Source organism: Mobula hypostoma, chromosome 11, assembly GCF_963921235.1.
Source record: "Mobula hypostoma chromosome 11, sMobHyp1.1, whole genome shotgun sequence".
Lineage (NCBI taxonomy): Eukaryota > Metazoa > Chordata > Chondrichthyes > Myliobatiformes > Myliobatidae > Mobula > Mobula hypostoma.
This window is the reverse complement of record NC_086107.1, coordinates 72,176,097-72,201,473: the sequence shown is the minus strand read 5'-3', so window position 1 is coordinate 72,201,473 and position 25,377 is coordinate 72,176,097. Positions and strand designations below refer to the sequence as shown.

General features: G+C 41.1%; 1 protein-coding gene across 1 annotated transcript in view; it reads right to left on the bottom strand.

Moving 5' to 3' along the window:
- The window catches only part of LOC134353819 (astacin-like metalloendopeptidase), a 146,461-nt gene extending 121,485 nt beyond the window's left edge, over positions 1-24,976 (bottom strand). The window contains exons 1-4 of the mRNA XM_063062250.1: positions 24,816-24,976; positions 19,408-19,542; positions 19,253-19,331; positions 7,537-7,614 (exon numbers count right to left, since the gene is read on the bottom strand). Of these exons, the coding sequence (XP_062918320.1) occupies positions 7,537-7,614; positions 19,253-19,331; positions 19,408-19,476 (226 nt within the window). The 5' untranslated portion in view covers positions 19,477-19,542; positions 24,816-24,976. The remainder of the gene's footprint in view (positions 1-7,536; positions 7,615-19,252; positions 19,332-19,407; positions 19,543-24,815) is intronic.
- Positions 24,977-25,377: the final 401 nt, after the last annotated feature.

Sequence of the window (25,377 nt, the reverse complement as noted above, 5' to 3'; positions counted from 1 at the left end):
TAGAGGCAAATACAGTAGAGGCTTTTAAGAGGTATTTAGATGGGCATGTGAAGGTGAGGAAAATGGATGGATATGGATATTGTGTAGTTAAGAGAGACTAGTTTTTGGGGATTTTTCATTTACTCTTTAGTTGGTTTGACACAATATTGTGGGCTCAAAGGCCTGTTCCTGTGCTGTGCTGTTCTGTGTTCTATGAATAGAGCAGGATACAAGTTGGAGCAGAACCAAGTCGCCTCACAGGCAGGAGCTGATATGTTTCATCAACAACGTCTCAGAACAGTTAATCATTGTGGATGCAAGTGCAACTGGGTGAAAGTCATTGAGGTACGTCACCACACTTTTCTTAGGCACTAGTATAATTGAAGCCTGCTTGAAGTAGGTGGGAACCACACACTGCCAAAGAGAGAGACAGATCTCAGTGACCACACCAGCCAGTTGTTCAGTACAGGTCTTTAGTACGTGGCCAGATACCCCGTCCAGTCCGGATGCTTTCCATGGACTCACCCTCTTGAAAGGCAGCCAGCACATCAGCTTGAGAGACTGAAATCTTAGCATCATTGGGGTATGTGGGAGTTTGTGAAGGTTCCTCAATGCTTTGACGGTCAAAGTGAGCAGAGAACGCACTGAGCTCATCTGGAAGTGAAGTGTAGCCATGCTGTCTTCCCATGTTGCTTGATTTAACTTTATAAGAGGTGATAGCATTCAAGCCCTGCCACAGCTGTTGAGCATCCTTCGTTGATTCAAGTTTGGTCTGGAATTTCCACTTTGCCTGTGAAATGGGTTTCTGGAGATTGTACCTGCACCTTTTGTAACTTTCTTAGTTTCTAGACTTGAATGCCCTCAGATTTTGGACCTTGTGGTTTATCCAGGGCTTCTGATTGGGGAAGACTCTGAACAACTTAGTGAGGACACACTTGTCTACAGCTATTTTAATAAAGTCCATTACAATCATTGTGTATTTATTCAGATCCCTAGATGAATGCTTGAACACAACTCAGTCCACTGACTCAAAGCAATCCTGTAAGCACTCCTCTCCCTCCCACGACTACATCTTTGTTGTCCTAATTTCTGGAGCTTTGCTTTATGCCTCTGCTTATATGAAGGTAGAAGGATAGCCAAGTGATCTGATTTACCAAAATACAGTCTGGGCAAGGAGTGGTAGGCATCCCTTATCTTAGTATAACAGTGCTCTAGTGTGTTGGGACCTCTGGTGCTACCTCTTACATGCTGGGGTATTTAGGCAGGGTTTTCTTCAAACAAGCCTGGTTGAAATGCATCAGGATTGGCTGTTTCTTGTTTGTAGATGACATTGTGCAGTGAACTGTCACGAGCGCTTGATTATAATGGACGGATTTCAACTATTAGATGTTCAAGGTCGGAGAACATGAATTCAACAGAACCACCAATGAAAGTTAACCATAAAACACACCTTCTTCTTTTTCCTTTCCTGAGTCAGTTCCTGAGGAAGTTACTGGTAGAAATTCTGAGTATTTGGATAAAGACTGATTAGGAGGCATCAGAATGGCTTTATACATGGGGATTGTGCTTGATGAACCTTTTTAGAGTTTTTATTTTGAAGATGTAATCAGAAAGGTAGATGAATTGGAGCAGTGAATGTTGTCTATTGGAGTTTAGTCAGGCCCCTGACAAGGACCTGCATACTGTAGTAGGCTATTCTGGAAGATTAGGTCTCACTGAATCTAAGGGAAACTAGTTACATGGATTCAAAATTGGCTTGGAAGTAGGAAGCAGAGGGTGATGATAGTATGTTTTTTTTTGGACTGGAGACAGGTAACTATATATCCACACCACAGGGGTGGCTTTGGGACACAAGTTATTTGTTATTTAACTACGTGATTTGGATTCAAATGCACAAGTTTGTGGATAACACAAAATTAGGTATTGTTTATAGTTAAGAAAGTTATCAAAGAATACAGGAGATCAGTTAGGGAAGAGGGCTGAGAAATAGCAAGTGGATTTCAATACAGGTAAGTGTGAGGTGATGCATTTGGAAAGTCAAATTAATGTAGGACTTATACTATAAACTTAGCTGGCGTGACATCTGGGAGATGGAGGGATCTCAGCAAAGTTTTGTCATCAGAGCCACTTATGACCTCCTACCCACATCCCAGAACCTGAACCAGTGTTGGGGAGAAGACCCCACTTGCTCCCTTTGTCAAGCACCTGGATCACTAAGGCACATTTTAACAGGATGCACCACGAGCCTCACCCAGGGGCGGTACACTTGGCAGCATAACCAAATTCTCAGACAGCTGGCATCAATCTTGGAACAGAGGCGAATCACCACAAATGCTCTCCCACAAACATCAGCAGGAAATGTCCACATCACACGATTTGTACCAGCAGGCCAACCTCCAGAGCACCATACAACATCAAAAGATGTAACAATTTTGCAGGTTGCTCGGGATTGGAAAATGGACATGGACTTAGAGAAGAAGCTTGTGTTTCCCTCAGACATTGTGGCTACAACACTCCGGCCAAACATGGTCCTGTGGTCCACAACAGCCAAGCTGGCATATTTTGTGGCTGAAAGACCAAGATTTTCCCTGTAGAAGTGGGATGCAGGGGATTCGTTGCTACATCTATGACCAGTCTATTGAAGAAGATGGGGGTAAGGGGTCACTCCCTCCAACAAGCAATCAAGGCCTTGTCAAATGCAGCAGAAAAAAGCAGCAACTGGATTTGGATTAAAAGGAAAGACAACAACTGGGCTGCAAGATGAAGACAGGAGGGTATGGAACTGAGGGGGATGCATCTGGGATGCCAGGTAGCACCGTTGAGCCCTCTGGAGACGTTGTGGGCTTATCAACGAAACGTCAAAGAAGGAGGGTGCCCATCTGATGACCCCGATGACGTACCTACCCTCCCTCCTTGTTACCAATCCAAACCCACTGCCAACATCGAGAATGCCAACTTACCATAGGGATTGAAACATCAAGTCCTAATAACGCTACTGAATGGTAGGGCACTAGGGATGATATTGGAACAGAAGGACTTAGGAATACAAGGACATTGTTCGTTGAACGTGGCGCCACAGGCAAACAGGGTGGTGAAAAAGGTGTTTAGCACATTAGACTTCATCAGTATGAGCACTGAGTATAGGAGTTAAGACATTATGTTTCAGTTGCATAAGTGTTGGTGAGGCTATACTTGGGAGTACTCTGTACAACTTTGATCACCCTGTTATTGCAAAGCATGGTTAAACTGGAAAAATAACAGGTAAGATTTGCAAGAGGTTATATGGAGAGGTTGGCCAGGCTAAGAGTTTATTTCCTGAAATGTCCAAGAAGGGGAGACTGCATAGAAATATTTAAAATTATGAGAGGCATAGATAAGGCAGACGACATCTTTTACTCAGAACAGGCATCCAAAACTAGGGATCATAGGGATCGTAGTTTTAAGGTGAGAGGGAAAGATTTAAAAGGGACCTGAGAGACATCATTTTCCATGCAGGGGGTGGTGAGTAGATAGAACAAGCTGCCAGAGGAAGTGGTTGAAGTAGGTACAATGTCATCTAAAACTCACTTGGACAGGTCCATGGAGGGGTTATGGGCCGAATATACTTACATAGAGTGCCGACTAACTGGCTGAAGTGTTCAAGGGCATCTTTAATCACTCACTGCTGCGTTCTGTGGTTTTCAACTTTTTCAAAGGGCATCATACCACTTTTCATCATCATCAAAGGGCACAGTATTACATCAAGATCTTGATGTGGCAGAACTTAAGGAACCAACCCTCAGTGCTTAAACTGGCATTCATTGAATAAAACTTAGCTGAGAAATTCAGTTTCGGAGTATGGACCTCTTGGAAATCCTACAAGACTTCTCCTTTGTGATTTCTTTGGAGCTTTTGTTTTCCATAGGAAGTGCAGAGTGGTGTGAATACTGAAGTTTTAGGTATTCTGCAATCCCACAAATTCATTTGCCTTCTATTGTTGGTTTCTAATATTTTTCCTTGAGAGAGCATTGTGACCGAACTAAAACAGCACTGAGCTTCAGGTTATGACAAATTGTGAATCAGCTGCCAATGTCAGAAATAATCTGGAAGCTAGGAACACCAAAGTGGCATCAACGCTAAAAGAAGGATGTTATACAGCTAGAGGTTAAGGATTTTAACATGCGAGTAGATTGGAAAAATCAGGTCGGCACTGGATCTCAAGAGAGAAAATTTGTAGAATGTCTGCGAGATGGCTTTTTAGAACAGCTTGTCGTTGAGTCCACTAGGGGATCGGCTGTACTGGATTGGGTATTGTGTAACGAACCGGAGGTGATTGGAGAGATTGAGGTGAAAGAACCCTTAGGAGGCAGTGACTGAGTTCACTGTGAAATTAGAAAAAGAGAAGCCGAAATCTGATGTGTCAGTGTTTCAGTGGAGTAAAGGAAACTACAGTGGCATGAGAGAAGAACTGGCCAAAGTTGACTGGAAAGAGACACTGGCGGGAAAGACGGCAGAGCAGCAGTGGCTGGAGTTTATGCGAGAAATGAGGAATGTGCAAGACAGGTATATTCCATAAATGAAGAAATTTTCGAGTGGAAAAAGGATGCAACCGTGGTTGACAAGAGAAGTCAAAGCCAAAGTTAAAGCAAAGGTGAGGGCATACAAGGAAGCAAAAATTAGTGGGAAGACAGAGGATTGGGAAGCTTTTAAAACCTTACAAAAGGAAACCAAGAAGGTCATTAAGAGAGAAAAGATTAACTATGAAAGGAAACTAGCAAATAATATCAAAGAGGATACTAAAAGCTTTTTCAAGTATATAAAGACAGGTGAGAATAGATACAGGACCGACAGAAAATGATACTGGAGAAATTGTAATGGGAGGTGAGGAGATGGCAGAGGAACTGAACAAGTATTTTGCATCAGTCTTCACTGAGGAAGACAGCAGGATACCGGACGCTCAAGGGTGGCAGGGAAGAGAAGTGTGCGCAGTCACAATTACGACAGAGAAAGTACTCAGGAAGCTGAATAGGCTAAAGGTCGATAAATCTCCTGGACCAGATGGAATGCACCCTCGTGTTCTGAAGGAAGTAGCTGTGGAGATTGCGGAGGCATTAGCGATGATCTTTCAAAAGTCGATAGATTCTGGCATAGTTCCGGAAGACTGGAAGATTGCAAATGTCACTCCGCTATTTAAGAAGGGGGCAAGGAAGCAAAAAGGAAATTATAGACCTGTTAGCTTGACGTCGGTGGTTGGGAAGTTGTTGGAGCTGATTGTCAAGGATGAGGTTACACAGTACCTGGAAGCATATGACAAGATAGGCAGAACTCAGCATGGATTCCTTAAAGGAAAATCCTGCCTGACAAACCTATTACAATTTTTTGAGGAAATTACCAGTAGGCTAGACAAGGGAGATGCAGTGGATGTTGTATATTTGGATTTTCAGAAGGCCTTTGACAAGGTGCCACACATGAGGCTGCTTAACAAGATAAGAGCCATGGAATTACAGGAAAGTTACATACGTGGATAGAGCATTGGCTGATTGGCAGGAAACAGAGAGTGGGAATAAAGGAATCTTATTCTGGTTGGCTGCCGGTTACCAGTGGTGTTCCACAGGGATCAGTGTTGGGGCCGCTTCTTTTTACATTGTATATCAATGATTTGGATTATGGAATAGATGGCTTTGGGCTAAGTTTGCTGACGATACGAAGATAGGTGGAGGGGCCGGTAGTGCTGAGGAAATGGAGAGTCTGCAGAGAGACTTGGATAGATTGGAAGAATGGGCAGAGAAGTGGCAAATGAAGTACAATGTTGGAAAGTGTATGGTTATGCACTTTGGCAGAAAAAAATAAACGGGCAGACTATTATTTAAATGGGGAAAGAATTCAAAGTTCTGAGATGCAACGGGACTTGGGAGTCCTCGTACAGGATTCCCTTAAAGTTAACCTCCAGGTTGAGTCGGTAGTGAAGAAGGCGAATGCAATGTTGGCATTCATTTCTAGAGGAATAGAGTATAGGAGCAGGGATGTGATGTTGAGGCTCTATAAGGCGCTGGTGAGACCTCACTTGGAGTACTGTGGGCAGTTTTGGTCTCCTTATTTAAGAAAGGATGTGCTGACGTTGGACAGGGTACAGAGAAGATTCACTAGAATGATTCCGGGAATGAGAGGGTTAACATAAGAGGAACGTTTGTCCGCTCTTGGACTGTATTCCTTGGAGTTTAGAAGAATGAGGGGAGACCTCATAGAAACATTTCGAATGTTAAAAGGCATGGACAGAGTGGATGTGGCAAAGTTGTTTCCCATGATGCGGGAGTCTAGTACGAGAGGGCACGACTTCAGGATTGAAGGGCGCCCTTTCAGAACAGAAATGCGAAAAAATTTTTTTAGTCAGAGGGTGGTGAATCTATGGAATTTGTTGCCACGGGCAGCAGTGGAGGCCAAGTCATTGGGTGTATTTAAGGCAGAGATTGATAGGTATCTGAGTAGCCAGGGCATCAAAGGTTATGGTGAGAAGGCGGGGCAGTGGGACTAAATAGGATAAAATGGATCAGCTCATGATAAAATGGCGGAGCAGACTCAATGGGCCGAATGGCCTACTTCTGCTCCTTTGTCTTTTGATCTTATGGAATCAAATCTTAAGAAAGCTATGGGCCTCTACTTTCCAAACTTTTACAACCATAGATTGTAGGTAAAACACTCCTTAGATAGATCACTATAGGGGAGTGAAACCCTATATATTAAGTGGCCATGAGACCTTCTAGGCTCTCCCTTTGGGATTCTTAGGGAAAGTCAATCCTGCCAATGACATTATAGTCTACCTCCCATTCATTCAGCATGCTAACGTGCCAACCACTGAAGCATTTATGCAAAGTTTAATTACTAGAAAGATAATTACATCTTCACCATTGTAGCATTGGCTGTTTGGGGCTCCCTACTTTAATAGTAATTTGAAATTCCTATGTAATTCACTGCCTACCTTGTGAAAAGTGGTTGAACAGCTTATCAAAAAGGATGGCTGCTATGAAATGAGTATGGTTAAATGTTGCTTCCTCTGATTTTTCCCTCAATATATCCTTAATCAAACAAGTTTGATTATTTTTTTCATTGAGGAATATTCTAACTGACCTTAGAAAATAATTGAGGTCACATATGCACACACTACAAATGTCCTCTATGCATGTGTGCAACATCTATTCATACAGTTTTTGCAGTCTGCACAAGCTATAGTTTTATTGTGGCTTACACTCAACTTTTAAGATTTATTTGCATAGCAAGCAGAAACATTAATGAACTTTTAGACCACAACAACTCAGTTTTTTAAAGTTTTGCTGTACATATATTGGTCAACAAATTAACCTACATTATACTTCAAAATATGTTTCACTGGTTTAAAAGTACTTTTGGACATCCTTAAATGGACATGAAAGATGCAATACAAATATAAATAGTTTACTGACATGGTCTGATGTACTGTAATCTAAAACTGATTTGCAGAATGAATTCATAAATGAGGTAACATTACTTGAGTTACATTGCATTACATACGATTTCTTAACAAAAGCACTATATGATTCTTACCCAGATCTTGGTTAATTTTTGAAATCTTGGCAAAAATATCCACATCACTAGATTCCTGAATTCCTTCTTGCGATTGACCTTATAATAAATAATCACAGATGTCAATTTTTTGAAAATTCATAATAGTACAGTATTGTCTCCCAATTTATTCCTTTAATTTTAAGAAAATACTTTATCCCTGTTAATAATTAAAATCTAGGTGACCCCAAGAATTGGGAGGAGGATGCACAGAATCTTCAGGACTTCAAAATACAGTGGATTCTGGTTAATTAGAATCACAGAACCATAGAACATTACAGCACAGAAACAGGCCTTTTGGCCCTTCTTGGCTGTGCCGAACTATTCTTCTGCCAAGTCTCACTGACCTGCAACTGGACCATATCCTTCCGTACACCTCTCATCCATATACCTGTCCAAGTTTTTCTTAAATGTGTTACGAGAATACACATAAAATTAAGATGTTTGCTGGCCTGGGCTAGCATCAGTGGCATCAGCAGTTGGTCTGCCACCTGCCCTCAGGGGAAGGAGAGATAAGGAACAATGGAGCAGCGTCTGGAGATGTGTAATGAAGGGATGTGGGAGGGAGAGCTGTCTGGAGCGGCTCCCCCCTTTAAACCCTGAACTGTTTGAAGTGATGGACAGGCGATACCCCAGCAGGGGGATAAAAAGGGACAGGTTCGCTAAGACAGACACACACGCCACCCGAGGTAACGAGACCCTGGAAGCGGTGCGCCTCTCACGAGTGGTGAGAAGTACCGGACAACGCCCAGGGTGGAAAGGTACGATCAGCGGGAACCCGGTGTGTGTCCGCCCTTGCCTGGGTGCCGGGTTCACTGCAGAGGATCGACTGCATCTGGAGGAGGGGTCACAGTCGGTGACCTCAGGTGACATCACCAAGGACCCGCCCAAAAGCTGTTTGTGAGCCATCTCGCTGGTCTGTGAGCCATCTTGCTGGTCTGTGAGTGAAGCCGTTCTGAATGATGAGTTGTTCCTATTCTATCTCTCTCTTCCCCCACGTTGTCCACCGCCATGGCAACGATTACTGCGAACTGAACTACAAACTGGACTGAACTTTGAGTCATTTTGAAATTGGTCATTTACCCCTAGACAACGATAGAGCTTGATTGATGCTGTTATCTTAATTCTGTGCACATGTGTGGTTATCATTGTTGAATTGTTGCATTTATTATCCTTTCGATTACTGTGTTGCTTGTTTCTTTAATAAAACTTTCTTAGTTCTAGTACTCCAGACTCCAACTGAGTGATCCATTTCTGCTGGTTTGGCAACCCAGTTACGGGGTACGTAACAAATGTTAAAAGTGAGCGGGCATTTACCACTTCATCTGGCAGCTCATTCCACACTCCCACCACTCTCTTTGTGAAGAAGCCCCCCTCTAACGTTCCCTTTAAACTTTTCCCCCTTCACCCTTAACCCATGTCCTCTGTTTTTTTTCTCCCCTAGCCTTAGTGGAAAAAGCCTGCTTGCATTCACTCACTCTGTCTATACCTATCATAATTTTATATACCTCTATCAAATCTCCCCTCATTCTTCTACGTTCCAGGGAATAAAGTCCTAACCTATTCAAACTTCCTCTGTAACTCACTTTCTCAAGTCCCGGCAACATCCTTGTAAACCTTCTCTGCACTCTTTCAACCTTATTAATATCCTTCCTATAATTTGGTGACCAAAACTGCACACAATACTCCAAATTCGGCCTCACCAATGCCTTATACAACCTCATCATAACATTCCAGCTCTTATACTCAATACTTTGATTAATAAGGGCCAATGTACCAAAAGCTCTCTTTACGACCCTATCTACCTGTGACGCCACTTTTAGGGAATTTTGTATCTGTGTTCTCAGATCCCTCTGTTCTACTGCACTCCTCAGTGCCCTACCATTTACCTTGTATGTTCTACCTTGGTTTGTCCTTCTAAAGTGCAATACCTCACACTTGTCTGTAGTAAACTCCATCTGCCATTTTTCAGCCCATTTTTCCAGCTGGTCCAAATCCCTCTGCAAGCTTTGAAAACCTTCCTCACTGTCCACTACACCTCCAATCTTTGTATCATCAACAAATTTGCTGATCCAACTTACCATATTATCATCCAGATCACTGATATAGATGACAAATAACAATGGACCCAGCACTGATCCCTGTGGCACACCACTAGTCACAGGCCTCCACTCAGAGAAGCAATCCTCCACTACCACTCTCTGGCTTCTTCCATTGAGCCAATGTCTAATCCAATTTACTACTTCTCCATGTATACATACCACTGAATAACTAACCTCCCATGCGGGACCTTGTCAAAGGCCTTACTGAAGTCCATGCAGACAACATCCACTGCCTTCCCTTCATCCACTGCCCTGGTAACCTCCTCGAAAAACTCTGCTGTGCCTTGCCTTTAATTACACTTTGTAACATCACTGGCCATTACTCTTTCGGCCATCCTAAACTCAGAGCAAGAGTTTCGAAATGCTGGAAATATTTGTCCCCTTCAGCTTCATTAAATGGAGGAGCCAAAATAACCTCATGACTAGCAATAAACTGTTTCTCAAAACCAGAAGACTGATTTCTCATCCTTAATTTCTCCATCTCTAACTCAAATTTTCTCTGGTTTTCAGCTTCTCTATCTTTAAATTCCCTTAATTTATTTTGCTCTCTTTCTTCAAATTCCCTTTTTTATTAGCCTCTCTTTCGGCCATTTCTGCTTTAAATCTTTCAAACTTTATCTGTTCAAGATGTAACTGCATTTCCAGATTACTCATTGGAAACCTATCTAACACCTCATCATCAAACGTTTTTAAACTGATGTAATGCTCAGCGATTTTTCTTTGAATTAAGGCCTTTGTGGTACTCTTTGTAACTCCCTTAATATCCAACCTCTTAGCAATCTCCAATACAACAGGTTTACTCGCATTCACTAAAAACTCCAGGTCAGACGAATCCATAAAGATGTCAATATTCATTGCTGCCGAATACCACTCACACACCAATCAAACAAAAAAAGATCCGGTATTTCCCTTTTCCAAATCAGAATGACAATTAAACCAGCACTTAAACTCAAAAATTTGGAACAATATCTGGACGAGCCCCCACAATATATGTTACGTAACCGGCAACAATGAATATCAATCGAGTCAGGTTATATAAAAACAACCAAACATTTACTAAACACAGATAAACAATAAAAAACGAACAAAAACCTTAACGGGAAGTTAAGCGCTATGCGGCCGTTCAACAAATCGTCACTCGGTACTGGTTCTTAAAGCGATAAATTCGAGAACAGTTCTTAAAGCGGTAAAGTCAAATACAGTTCTTAAAATTAAAATTCGAAAGTCCAACAGATTTATACATTCATTTGGGAGAGACTTCTCTGGAGAAGGATTTCTTCATAGAGGCAACTTTCCTGCTGGTTCGGTCCAAAGGATTCACGATGAAGGAAATAAACGGCTTAAAACAACTGACCTTAATTTCTAGAGAGCACCTTGCATGAACTTCCTTGCACTTTTGGCAAGAGTTATCTGCGATGCAGGTCGCTACTTCTTCAACGAGGACTGAATAAGGTCAATCCTTTATTAAACTGCCGAACGATACCAACTTCTCTAAATCCTTCAGGTCCTGTACTTCGATAAAGTCTTCACTCTCTAATACTACTGAAAAGGTACATCAACAAATCTAGCAGAAATTGCCAGTCCAGCACTATTGTACCTTGCAACAGAACGTAACACTCTGTTTTAAAAATGAAACTGCGTCATAAAACAAATACATAACGGAATGGAGACACTGACAAACGTTCTAGCTGGAAAACTAAACTGCATCACCAGAGGTCTTCCCTTTTATACCCGTGATGAACATGTCATCACATGACCTCACATCGGCGGGAAAATTACATCAGGTGACCTCCAAAAGACCGTTACATCATTCTCACAAGAATGTCACAAGATCTCCTTGAGGTATGTAACAACTTGAATAGATTTGTTAAACATGACCTACCACGCACAAAGCCATGTTGACTCTCCCTAATAAGTTCCTGTCTATCCAAATACTTGTAGTTCCTATCTCTTAATACTCCTTCCAATAATTTACCTACTACCGACGTCAAACTTACTGGCCTATAATTTCCCAGATTACTTTTAGAGACTTTTTAAAACCACGAAACAACATGAGCTATCCTCCAATCCTCCGGCACCTCACCCGTAGATACCGACATTTTAAATATATCTGCCAGAGCCCCTGCAATTTCAACACTAGTCTCCTTCAAGGTCCGAGGGAATACCCTGTCAGGTTCTGGGGATTTATCTACTCTGATTTGCCTCAAGATTGCAAGCACCTCCTCCTTTTCAATCTGTATAAGTTCCATGACCTCACTACTTGTTTGCTTTATTTCCATTGACTCCATGCCAGTTTCCTTAGTAAATACAGACACAAAAAAACCATTCAAGACCTCCCCCATTTCTTTTGGTTCCATACATAGCTGACCACTCTGATCTTCAAGAGGACCAATTTTATTCCTTACTATCATTTTGCTCTTAATATACCTGTAGAAGCTCTTTTTATTATCCTTCACCTTGACTGCCAAAGCAACCTCATGTCTTCTTTTAGCCCTCCTGATTCCTTTCTTAAGTATTTATCTTTTTGCACTTTTTATACTCCTCAAGCACCTATTTGCTCCATTTCCTATACATGTCACACATCTCTCTTTTCTTCTTTATCAGAGTTCCAAGATCCCTTGAGAACCAAGCTTCCTTATTCTTATTCACTTTGCCTTTAATCCTGACAGGAACATACAAACTCAGCACTCTCAAAATTTCTCCTTTGAAGGCCTCCCACTTACCAATCACATCCTTGCCAGAGAACAACCTATCCCAATCCACACTTTTCAGATCCTTATATAAAAATTGCTGGTGAACGCAGCTGGCCAGGCAGCATCTATAGGAAGAGGTACAGTTGACGTTTCGGGCCGAGACCCTGACAAAGGGTCTCGGCCCGAAAGGTCGGCTGTACCTCTTCCTATAGATGCTGCCTGGCCTGCTGCGTTCACCAGCAATTTTCATATGTGTTGCTTGAAATTCCAGCATCTGCAGATTTCCTCGTGGTTGCCTTTATAGATCCTTTCTCATTTCTTCAAATTTGGCCTTTTTCCAGTTTAGAACCTCAACCCGAGGACCAGATCTATCTTTATCCATGATCAAGTTGAAACTAATGGTGTTATGATCACTGGAACCAAAGTGTTTCCCTACACACACTTCCCTCACCTGTCCTAACATCTTTTCCTAATAGGAGATGTAATATTGTATCCTCTCTATTTGCTACCACTATATATTGATTTAGAAAACTTTCCTGAACACATTTTACAAACTCTAACCCGTCTAGACCTTTAACAGTATGGGAATCCCAATCAATATGTGGAAAATCAAAATCCCCTACTATCACAACTTTATGTTTCCTGTAGTTGTCTGCTATCTCTCTGCAGATTTGCTCTTCCAATTCTCACTGACTATTGGGTGGTCTATAATACAACCCCATTAATGTGGCCATACCTTTCCTGTTTCTCAGCTCCACCCATATGGCCTCGGTAGGTAGACAAGCTCTCTAATCTGTCCTGCCTGAGCACTGCTGTAACACTTTCCCTGACTAGCAATGCCAACACCGCGCACCCCCCCCCCGGCACCCTTCATTCCTCTGCCTCTATCACGTCTGAAACATTGGAACCCTGGAACATTAAGCTGCCAGTCCTGCCCCTCCTATAGCCAACTTTCACTAATGGCTATAATGTCAAGATCCCATGTGTCATCCATGCCCTCAGCTCGTCAGCCTTCCCCACAATACTCCTTGCATTGAAATAGACACACCTCAGAAGATTATTACCACCACACACAACCCTTCTATTTGTGACTTTGCATGAACTTTCAACATATTTATTTTCACCCCCGATCCACTATCTGCTCTGGCACTCTGGTTCCCATCCCCCTGCAAATCTAGTTTAAACCCTCCCCAAAAGCACTAACAAACCTCCCTGCAAGGATATTGGTCCCCTTGTAGTTCAGGTGTAACCTGTCTCTCTCGTACAGGTCCCACCTGCCCCAGAAGAGGTCCCAATGATCCTGAAATCTGAAACCCTGGCCCCTACACCAGTTCCTCAGCCACGAAGCCATCCGCCAGAGCTTCCTATTCTTACCCTCACTGGCACGTGGCACAGGTAGCAATCCTGAGATTACCACCTTCAAGGTCTTGCTTTTTAACTTCCTACCAAGCTCTCAATACTCATTCTGGACCTTCTCACTCTTCCTTCCTACGTCATTGGTACCGATGTATACCATGACATCTGGCTGATCACCCTCCCACTTCAGAATGCTGTGCACGTGATCAGAGATATCCCTGACCCTGGCACCCGGGAGACAACAAACCATCCGGGAGTCTCTGTCACGACCACAGAACCTCCTTTCTGTAGCTCTAACTATCGAGTCCCCTATCACTACCGCTCTCCTCTTCTTCCGCCCTCCCTTCTGCACTGCAGAACCAGACTCAGTGCCAAAGATCTGGTTGCTGCAGCTTGTCCCAGGTAAGTCATCTCCAACAATATCGAAAACGGTATACTCATTGTCGAGGGGAAGGGTCATAGGGGAACCCTGCTCTGCCTGCCCTTTCCCCTTCCCTTGCCTGACGGTAACCCAATTACCTGTGCGTTGCTCCTTTGGCATAACTACCTCCCTGAAGCTACAGCTATAAACACCTCATTCTCCTGAATGATCCGGAGGTCATCCAGCTCCTGCTCCAGTTCCCTAACGCAGTTTGTCAGGAGCTGCAGCTGGATGCACTTCTTGCAGGTGTCATTGTCAGGGACACCGGAGGCCTCCCTGACTTCCCACATCCTGCAACAGGAGCATTCCAACATTCTGCCTGGCATTTTCCGTACTCTAAACAAACAAGACAAAACTTACTGGAACCTACCCTTGCCTCTGCCTGTTCACGCTGAAGCCTGTTGAGCCAAAACCATCCCACTCTGCTCCCTCTCACTCCGCTGCCTGCTCTCAACGCTGCCCGCTGTATATGATAGTCTTTTTTTTAACCTTTGGCGCTCTACGTCACTCGCCTGTGCAGTCTATCCTCTTTTCCCCCAGCAGTGTAAAAAAAGTCTTCTCTCCGAGATTCCTTACTCCTTCACTCTGGGCCTCTTGCTCTGATTTAAAAAAGACCGTTGAAAATTCTTCTCCCTTTTAAACCTTTAGCGCTCTACGTCACTCGCCTGCGCAGTCTAGCCTCTTTTCCACGAGCAGTGTTAAAAAAAAAAAATTCTTCTCTCCGAGATTCCCTACTCCTTCACTCTCAGCCTCTTGCTCCAATTTGGGGCAGCCACTTATTTGGCACAACTCTTAAAGAATGCAAACTAATCAAGGAAATAGCTGGGAGTCCCTTGCTTATTTGGGACACTGTGCTGCTTAATTGGAACAGTTTCTAACTAGTATCAGTCGCATGCACTTTGTGTGTTTGTAAGGCTCAGAGCAAACAGTTTAAAAAGTGTCAATTGTGTGTGTTTGAGTTCAAAATGCAGTGATTTCTGTCACTGATAGTTGGTGAGAAATAAGCAGCAAGACAATTGAGAACTGTTTTGTTCACTGCGTTGTTGCGTATTAAAGCTCAGAGATGCCAGAAACAGCCGTGAGTAAAAATGAAATGATTTTTACTACTTCAACATGTTAAGAACTAGGAAGAATTTGAAGGTATTGACCATCACGTCGAACGCACAATTAAAACGATGATTTGGAGGATGCAATCGTGAAAGCATTTTATGACGGCAGTCCATTATCTGCACTAGGCATCAGTACTCATTTCATTCATTTACAGTCAATCACGGCAGTACATAGCATTGTATATAGTCAATAACTATTAAGAAAGTAATGCACAGTTTTATAGTACTGCAGTGGTATCTGTAGGGTTCTAATTTGTTCCGTATTTTATTTAAATACATTATTTGTTATTCAGTTAAACAGTAGTTTGTCATTTTAATACCTTTTTAACTATTTCCATGAAACTTCAGCGAATTGTGGCAGCCACTTAATTGAGCTAAAATGTACTGGTCCTGATGTGTTCTAATTAACTGGAATTCACTGTATATAAAGAATCTAAGCAATTATAAAATAGAGAAATGTTGAGCTGGGAAGTTACATATTCCAAATAAACACCATAAGTCACTGTAAGTTAACATGGTGCAACAATAAATTAGGAAGACAACTGGTATGTTGACCATTATTGCAAAAATACTGAGAAAAAGAGTAAAAACATATTTATTCTTTTCTATAGGGCCATGATAGGACAGCTCTTGGACTATAATATGAATACATTAGCTCCCTACAAAAGACTAACCTACTTCTGATAGAATGAGTACAACAAAGTCTCACAAGATTGATTCCTGGATTGAGGAGATTACTTTTTGATCACAAGTTAACAGACCATGTCTACAGTTATAAAAATGAGAAAGCATCTCATTAAAATTCTTACAGGGTAGATGCAAAAATTATGTTTGACCTTGCTGAGACGTCTAGAATCATGGATTACAGTGGGGGATAATTTGGAATTATATTCTAGACAAATAGATTTCAATAGATTTTGATTATTAAGAGAATCAAAGAATATGAAGTTACTGCTGGGAAGTGATACAGATGTAAATTATTGTCCGTGATGTATTGAATAATAGAGCGGATGAAAAGGACTGAACAAACTATTTCTACTTCTCTATTCTATTGAAACACCCTGGTATCCTTGGCTGCGTAAGTCTAGGGAAGACAATCTCTGGCCCCATCAAACTTAAGTGATTGAGGCACAAGCCCACCCTAAACCCCTTGTTTGTGTGGACACTTTGCTCCCCTGTTACAAATTAATGCCAGGAAATAACAGACAGTACACTGCATATGATTAAAGGAATTATGTTTATGAACCTTAACTAAAGGGTTAGTAAAGAATAACAAAAAGGGCCCATTCTAATTAAACAGTCAAATGTGCACAAGTTGGAGCTCATCTTGAACTTCACTGTCACTCACGCATTGGGTCCTCGGTCAATGTGAAAGCACACACCACCTTCTAAACGTCACTCGCAATCCATCTTGAACAAATGGGTCTCCCACTGAATCATATGCTACAACCAGTTCTCCCCAGCGTCTTCTCTCTTTATCTTCTCTCAAACAAAAGCTCCAAGCCCAACCTTAGTGTCCCTCACCAGAGAAACCTCCCCTTAATTGGACCATCCTAATTGGGCGGCACACATTTCTCCTCTCTCTTATCTTCAACAGTAACCCAAACCAGCTGAAATCAAACAGCTCACATAGAACAGCACAAAGTGAAATACATACAGCATAACAGTAAAAAAATATGAACCAGGGCATTACCCTAATTACATCTTCAACAGAGCTTCCCTTTAAGTTGTGGGAAAAAAATCATGACATAGCATGCGGTGCCCCCAATTCTACTGATACTGGTACATGAAGGACATGGTACCGAGCTCCGAGCTCCAATCTCTGTCCATGCGGTTACCTATCTACTGATGTTAATAGAAATTTATCTAACTCTAGGGAAATATCAGATGGGTTAACATGGATCACATACAGATTTGCTTGGTCTATTTTCACAATTGGCAAGATTTCCTCTTGAAATGACCACTAACATAATGATAGGATAAATAGATTTTGAGTTCTCAAAATTTTATGGAAACAAAGCACTCTACAATACAATTTCTGTCCATGCATTAAAAGATTGAATTTCTAGGCTACAGCCTCCAGATTATTGGAAGCAAAAGTCCTAAAATTCATCTGTAGGACACCAACTAAGATGTCTTGCTAAGTCAAAAGTCCCATTTATAGTAAATGATGTGAACTTGCACTATCTGGTTGTGTGACTGCCAGCTGGAGGATTTGATACAGCTATATTTAAAGATGCCAATCATATAAATATATTGATTTCCATGCTGCACTACAGCCACTGCTGACATTGAAGGCTGACCTTTCATTGCACCTCCATACACTCTGCTGCATTTAGAGTGGTCCATAATAAGACAGAGCAATGACCACAAAGGTTAAGCTTATATGCAGTAATCCTCACTTACAACTGTGACTTCATAAAGTTCTTATTTGAAGAATCTGCAAGCATTTTTGAGATTTATATCACTTAAATTTCTAAGCTGGTGCATATCACACATCCTGGTTACGTGACCACTGACGCCAGGCAGACAATTGCTGAAGAGTATTGATAACGGCTGGGGTCACTTGTCTTGTAAAGACAAAGGCAATGGCAAACTTTTGTAGAAAAATATACCAAGACCAATCATGGTCGAAGACCATGATTGCCCACACCATACGATATAGCACATAATGGTGACGAAGATCACTTAAAGCTACCTTGAATCATTCAAAAGGGGAAGCAGACTAAATGGAACAGGCGTCCTGCTTCCTCAGATGTTGAATCATTCAAAAGGGAAAGCAGACTAAATGGAACAGGCGTCCTGCTTCCTCAGATGTTGAATCATTCAAAAGGGAAAGCAGACTAAATGGAACAGGCGTCCCGCTTCCTCAGATGTTGAATCATTCAAAAGGGGAAGCAGACTAAATGGAACAGGCGTCCTGCTTCCTCAGATGCTGCCTAACCTGCAGAGCTTCTCCAGCATTTTTTATTTTTATAACGGTATCACTCAGTCCTACAGTTCTTCAAAACATCTCCTGCAAGCTCAGGCATATGGTGGGTCATTTTTGGACTTACAAAATGGGAATAAGAAATTTTGATTTTACAAACAGGGAAACACAGGCTTCATGAGTTCTACATGAAAGACTGGTTTGCAAAATTAAGACCAAAGAAATTAACAGATCAACAGCAGAGTTAATAAGAAAGTGGCTCAAAGTCAGAGAACAGAGATGGCATCAACGTGTTGTTTTTCAAAGTGAAAACATTGGACAAAGCACATTCAAAGAGATCAGGAGAGGCGGCATCTTCCTTAATAAGTAATTCCACCTCTCCTCTTTTCTTGGTCTTTCCTGACTTTTGTACATGCCTTATATGTTGAAATATTAAGTTTTCCTTGATTTTCCTTCCTCCTTACTAATGACAGAAAAGAGACACTAGTAAGGAAGAAGGAAATTAAAGGAAAACTTTTCACTGAAAGAATGACTTGAGGAACTCAGTGGACCAGTTACAAGAGCTGTTGCCTCATGGCTCTGGCAACAAAGGCAATCTGGAACTCGGGTGCCGTGTCTAGAGTCTGCACATACTCCCTGTAATTATTGCTGGTGACTGTAGCCGTTGTAGTTTGTATGTGGGTGACTAGTAGTACCTAGAATGGGAAATACGAAAAATAGGTTGTCGGGAAATTTAGCAGAGAAATAGGATTTTTCTATGAACTAACGTGGGCTAAAATGGCCTCCTACTCCATTGTAAGTAAAAACGGCAATATCCTAATAAATATGGAAATAATTTAAGTTAAGCAAGTAATCATGAAAGGACATTGAAACAAGCAGTCAACTATTATCACAGCTTATGCAGAAGGAAGAGGTCAAGTTTAGCCTATCAATGAGAAATGAAACTTTATAAGTGTTAAGGGTTTCTTTCAAATACTGAAGCCACTCTCAAACAAATCCAATTTCTTCTCATTACAACATTCTTGATTTCCACTTTTCTAAATCTAGAAATTAACTTTTTTTTAATAAGTGATCTGTTATGTACTTACCTTCAAATCCGTAAATATCCGGGTTTATATTCTGTGCAGGAAACAAACCTTGTATCGTCTTTGTTGTCGAACTATTTACCTGCATTAAAAGTATTTTGTATTACAAAAATAACAACAAATGACTAAGTATCATTCATAACTTATTCTTCTCTCACCATTACTGGATTCTTCCATGATGTGCTCATCAGGATTAAGGTTAATGTTGCTCCAAAGATGAAATCCATCTTCTATTATTACACCATTATTTGCACATCTGCCTTGAACGAGAATCTTAGAATTGGGGTACTGTTCTAAATAAATGAACAGCATGTCATTTATGAAACAAAAAATAAAACTTCAAGAATATATCCTAATATATATTTCAGGCATTGGTATTAAACATTAAAAAACAGAGAAATAATGATGCTGCTTAGGGCAATATATTTATATTAACCTAACATAATTTTACTAAGAAATATGCTGAAGCAATTAAAAATCTAAGTATCTTGAGTCATTTTGAATTTGATTTTTTCACCTTTTGCCCAAATTTAGAAGATACAAAACTGAAATGAATAGAGAGAACACTAATTGGCAAATGTTTTGATAGCATGATTGATATTAAAACATACAAATTTATGCTTGAGAGTAATTTTCAACACATACAACTGCACTACAAATATAATGTACCTTATAATTAGTCTGTCTTTTGCTAACTTTTCATATTTAAACATTCATTGCATTCACAATTCAAATTAGGTATCATTATATCTGCAAGGCAAATGTTTCCATAAAATTTATCAAAGGCCATTCGTTCTAACCAACACCAATCAATAAACATGTCAGTGACAAAAATCTGTTGCAGACTGTATAGTTTTTTTTATATAATGAAGATATTAATAGTACTAAGAAAGTTACCCACTGGATGAATTGTACTTCTCCATCACAGAACAGTTTATAGAAATCAGTGAAAAAAAATCAGACCACTCCACCATATCATAATGAAGACAGCAGTCACTGTGATGGTCAGAATTTTATTACCGTCCTTTTTCCGTGCACCATCATTGCTTGGAGGCATTTAATTTGATGCACTTCATTCATCATGCTGCATTACCTGGCACACTAATCATCCCACAACTTGCTATGATGCAGGGCCTCTCATAGCACGGAACTCAATCAGGACAGTAAATTACATTGAAGTATGAAGACAAATACTAAAGATCACGTTATTAACTCTCTGCTATGTTTCCCCTCACCTCTACTAAAGCCTTTTATGCAACTGGTCTATGTCTGCTATGGGAATGTGTCCTTTAAAGTTTGACAACATTTCCAGTGTACAACTTGTCAAAGAAGTATCAATCACAATACCGTAATAGTCTGTAGCTCTTGTTGGGAAACAAATGAGTCTCTACTGAGCATTCTTATTGTAAACTACTTTAAGTATTTCAAATATACTTCTGGCCAATTTTACAAACTTGCATGGGAGCCTCAAATCAAACATTAGCATTAAATGCAGTGGACCAAAAGTAGGTGAATGCAGCTTTAGAAAAATGAGTGTTGCTGCTGTCTGACTACACAGGAAGTTTGTCTTTAAAAGCCACTGTCCTTCACTTAATGTTGCAGGTAACATTTTAGAAATTGTGTTGATCTGAGTACTGTCCTGTTTTAGTTTTAACTTCTGGTGTATAACATTACTGCAGACTTGTTTCTGACCAATTCTATAACATTTCTTCAGGGGATTTGGTATTGGTGTCAAATACAACAATGTTTCAGCTCACTAAAAATACTGTATCGCAATACAACACCTCAGCATTCATGTCCACAGATCCCTGGTACAAAATTCCAAAGATTCACAACCTGCTGAAAGAAGTTGTTCCTCCTCATCTGAGTTTTAAATAGTAAACATTTTATTCTAAGACTGTGCCTTCAGTTCTATGTTCCTTGTAGAAAATCATCTCTTTCTCTACCCTCTACCAATTTTGCAAGTAAAAGCCAACATTCACTTTTCCTCCTAATTACCTCCTATATCTGCACACTAACTTTTTATGCTTCTGAGATAACACTGGATATCTTTGAATATCAGCATTCATTAAAAAGTTACCGATACATAACAGCATATAATATTATGATTTTCTATTCTTGTATTTTTTCCACATTAGATTTATTTACCATCCTTTCGCTGACTTACCCAACCTGATTATGTACCTTGGCAATGGTTTTCTATTTTTACCACTATTTACTTTCCTACATCTCTACACATCATTAAAGATTTTGGAACAATACTCAGCCCTTTCATCTAAACAGCAATATAAATATGAAGTAGTTGAGATATCAGCACCCACTGATGACCCACAAGTTACAGGTTGCCAGCATATAAAGGGTCCTATATCCCTACTCTCCTCCTTAACCAATGCCCATCCATCCTAATATATTATACTCAATATAAAGGCAGTAACTTTTTAATGAGCACTTAATAGATGCCCTTTAGAAATCCAACCATGCCACTTCCTTTATCCACTCTGCTGGATTTATCCAAAAAAAAATCAAATATGACTTGCCCTTCACAAGCCAAGTTGACTCTCAAATTATATTATAACTTGCTTAAAGTGTCTGGGATAATGGACCTGCACTTTCCCAAAAGACATTTGTTACACTAACTGGTCAACAGATCCCTGCTTTCTTTTACTCTGTTCCAGATTAATGGTGTTACGTTTGTAGTTTTCAAGTCTGCTGAGACCTTTACAGAGTTTACTGTTTCGGAAAGTCATCAGGACAATTGAGTAGGTGATAAATTGCTTTATTATTCTCTCATTTTGAAGGACAGTGAGGAACTCATTTTGCATGATATCCATACAGATGATTTCATTACAACAGTGCCCTGAGACAGTACAAGAAAAGCAGTAAGAGAATGCAGAATAAATTCTGAGCTACAGAGAAGTGCTGTGCAAGTAAACAATACGATGCAAGATCAAAACAAGGTAAATTGTTGAGATTTAATCATCTTGTAACTGGAGGATCGAAGCTGTCCTTGACCTTTGTGTCTCACCCCACTGTGCGCTTGTTCTGGCATCTGTGAACACTGTTAGGTTTATAACTCAAAATGGAAGAAGCTAGAAGATTTCAAAGAGGAGCACGGAACCACACAAATATATCTGGTCTTGATTTAAGAGCGAGGGAAATAGGAGAGGAGCAGAATAAAAAAAAGGTGGGAAGACAAATAAACAAGTCAAGAAATAAACAGTGAGCCAGAGAAGCTGAAGTGACATGGGAAAGAGAGTGGAACAAGTTGAATGGTATACTTTACACTCTCTTGCAAACTACCATTTCCTCCTTTTGTATTTATGTCTTCCATTCCCCTCTCAGCCTCATTTCTCCATTCCACATTCATCATCAGATTTGTTTATTTATCACATGTACATTGAAACATACAGTGAAATGCGTGTTTGTGTTAATAACCAGCACAGCCAAAGGATGCACTCAGGCAGTCCACCAATGTTGACACACATTCCAGCACGAACACAACGTGCCCACAATGCTCAGCAGAACAACTCAGAACGCTGTAAAACAGAACACAGCAAGCAACAAACAGCAGCAGCAAAGCAACTCCCTTTCCACGCTTTCATTCATCCAGTTTTGCACACACACAACAGGCCTCCGGACCTCCAGTGGACTTCTGGTCAATGGGGCTCTGGCTTCCCCAGTGGACTTCAGACTTGAGCCAAGGGCCCAGGGTTTTGGCTATTTAGTTTCAACTTCTGGACTTCCAATTGACCTTTGGGCTTCGATATCATCCCCAGGACTATCTGGTGACAGGACCCTGAACTCCAAGCCATGGGGCTAACCAACTAGCGTATCTAGGGGGTCATCGGCTCTTGTGTCCCCTGCTCACACGGATATCCAATCCCGGGACCTACCGACCAGGGAGGACTCACTGAGCTGGTGGGTCACCAGCCCTCATCCTCAGCGCTCAACCTCTGCAGCTCTAAACAATCTTGACCCTTTCATCTTTCTCAGTCATACCATGATACTCCTCTTCCTAAACTGACTCTTAGATCTTCCATAGGATTGTTTTCACTGTTACCTGCCCCCTCACAAGTCAATCTCTCTCTAGCACTCTCCCAATATCCACACCTGCTCCCCACTCCACAATCACCTTTCCCCACCATTAAACCTTTTCTACTCTCTCCTCTTGAGCTCTCCATTTTATCAGCTGTTTAAAACTAAGATGCATCAGAATTTCTTCTTGCAAAAAGTGATGATCACTAAAATTCTCTCTCCTGAAGGGATATAGAGGTTAGATCTTTGGATATTTATGTCAGAAGTAGATCAAGTTTAGAAATACTGAAGAATTGAGATCTATTTAGCATGGCTATAGAAGAAAACTGAGGCTCTAGGAATTCCTCTGCTGAAACCAACAGTTTTAGCATGATGTTAAGCAGGAAAACCTGACTATACTACTCTATGAATTTCAGAAATGAAATTCTTACTTTCTATGCTAGCTTGAGGGGTGGGGGGAGGGGTAAAATGGGAAAGTATGTTGCCAATGATTAGAAACACTGCAAAATACAAGGTAATTTAGTTGAAGAGCTAACAAAGATTTTTTTAAAAGTAAAAATAATAAACGTGGTCATCCCACCAGCTGTTCCAACCTTTGAGTTGCTGGGGGATCTTTGGGATCCCCAAAACAATATAATCTGTTATATTGCTCAACATTTATCAGGTGAAGGACATAGCAGATATTTTACATGTGAACAAATGGGCCTTCCATTTTGATTGCTGAAAAACTGCTTGATGTAGACTTTCATAAAGAGCATGGGTAACCTAACAATAAACTTTAACACTACAACGACCCCTATAGAGAGCAATTTCTGAACTATGTTCTGCTTTTGGATAATGCCTCTGCCACCAACCCCCACCCCCAGGCTAGCATACCGACAAGATCCCGAACAGCCAGTAATATGCCCCAATACTTTTGAAAATAACAACACAGAAATTCGTAGAGCGCAATTAGTGCATAAAAATAAAAGTTGCAGACGCTCAAATTTGAAATAAAAAAAACAGACGATTCTAAAAGCACGTATCAGGTTAGGAAGCCTCTGTGGAGAGAAAAACACAAAGGAAGTTTCAGGGGAATAAAAGATCCTTTATCAGAACTTGGAAAGAGTTAACAGTCATTTTCAAATTTCAGGGAAAAATGTAGCACGTCTTCTGAACTATGGCTGGATTTGCTATTGGGCATACTGTCAGGGGTCCAATAGTCAATAGGTTTCCTGTTGCAGTAACAATGAATAAAATCGTTGTGATGAGGGTAGTTAGTGAGGATTATAGAGAAAACACAGAAAGCGTAAAATGCAGGACCGTAAAACAATTAGAGACAGGCAGCAAATGATGGTCCCGCCCACAAAGCCCCACTTCCAAGGTGTGATGGAGGATTTCTCCTCACTCTCCCCAACCCAAATCAGCCTCCCGGGTAAACACACTCCCAGCTCTGGCCGCAACTACGGGCATTTCAAATGAAGACCCGCCCTGTTCTAACAACATGACACTTGTACAGGCTCAGACCCCCGACAACGCTTGCCCACATTACCCGTCCGTCGCTGTACGGCTGCCGGCTTCGAACAACCTCCCAGCGCGCGCCCAACTAACGGCCGCAGGCTCGGGCTCGGGCGCGGGCTCGGCGGTGGTGACTTCACCCGTCGCGTCACCGAGCCCTTCCAGCCCACTGATCAGTTTCACCAGTGAGCAGGTAACCAGCACAGCCGTTCCTCAATTTGACTATGCACAGACTGGAAATGGCCTTGCATTTACTGGCTGCCGTTCTCATGATTGAAGGCCATGAGTGTGTTAAGGCTGTGGGAACTCTTCTCTGATACTCCGAGTAATCGGTCCTTAAAACATGAGTGCACTTCCAGGAAACCCGCAAAGCTGAAAATTCCGTATCTGATCACCTCATGAAATGGAAATATAGACAGATTCTTCCTCCAGGAGCAATGACCCTTGGTGGTTAATGAGTTTTATTGATTTCATGTTTTCTTTTGTTGCATTGTCCAAAATTAAATGTAAAGAAATATGTCATTATTTAAAATAACATTTTATTTCCAAATAATTTCAAATTAAAGTACACAAACTGCACAAAGTAGTCAGTTTCT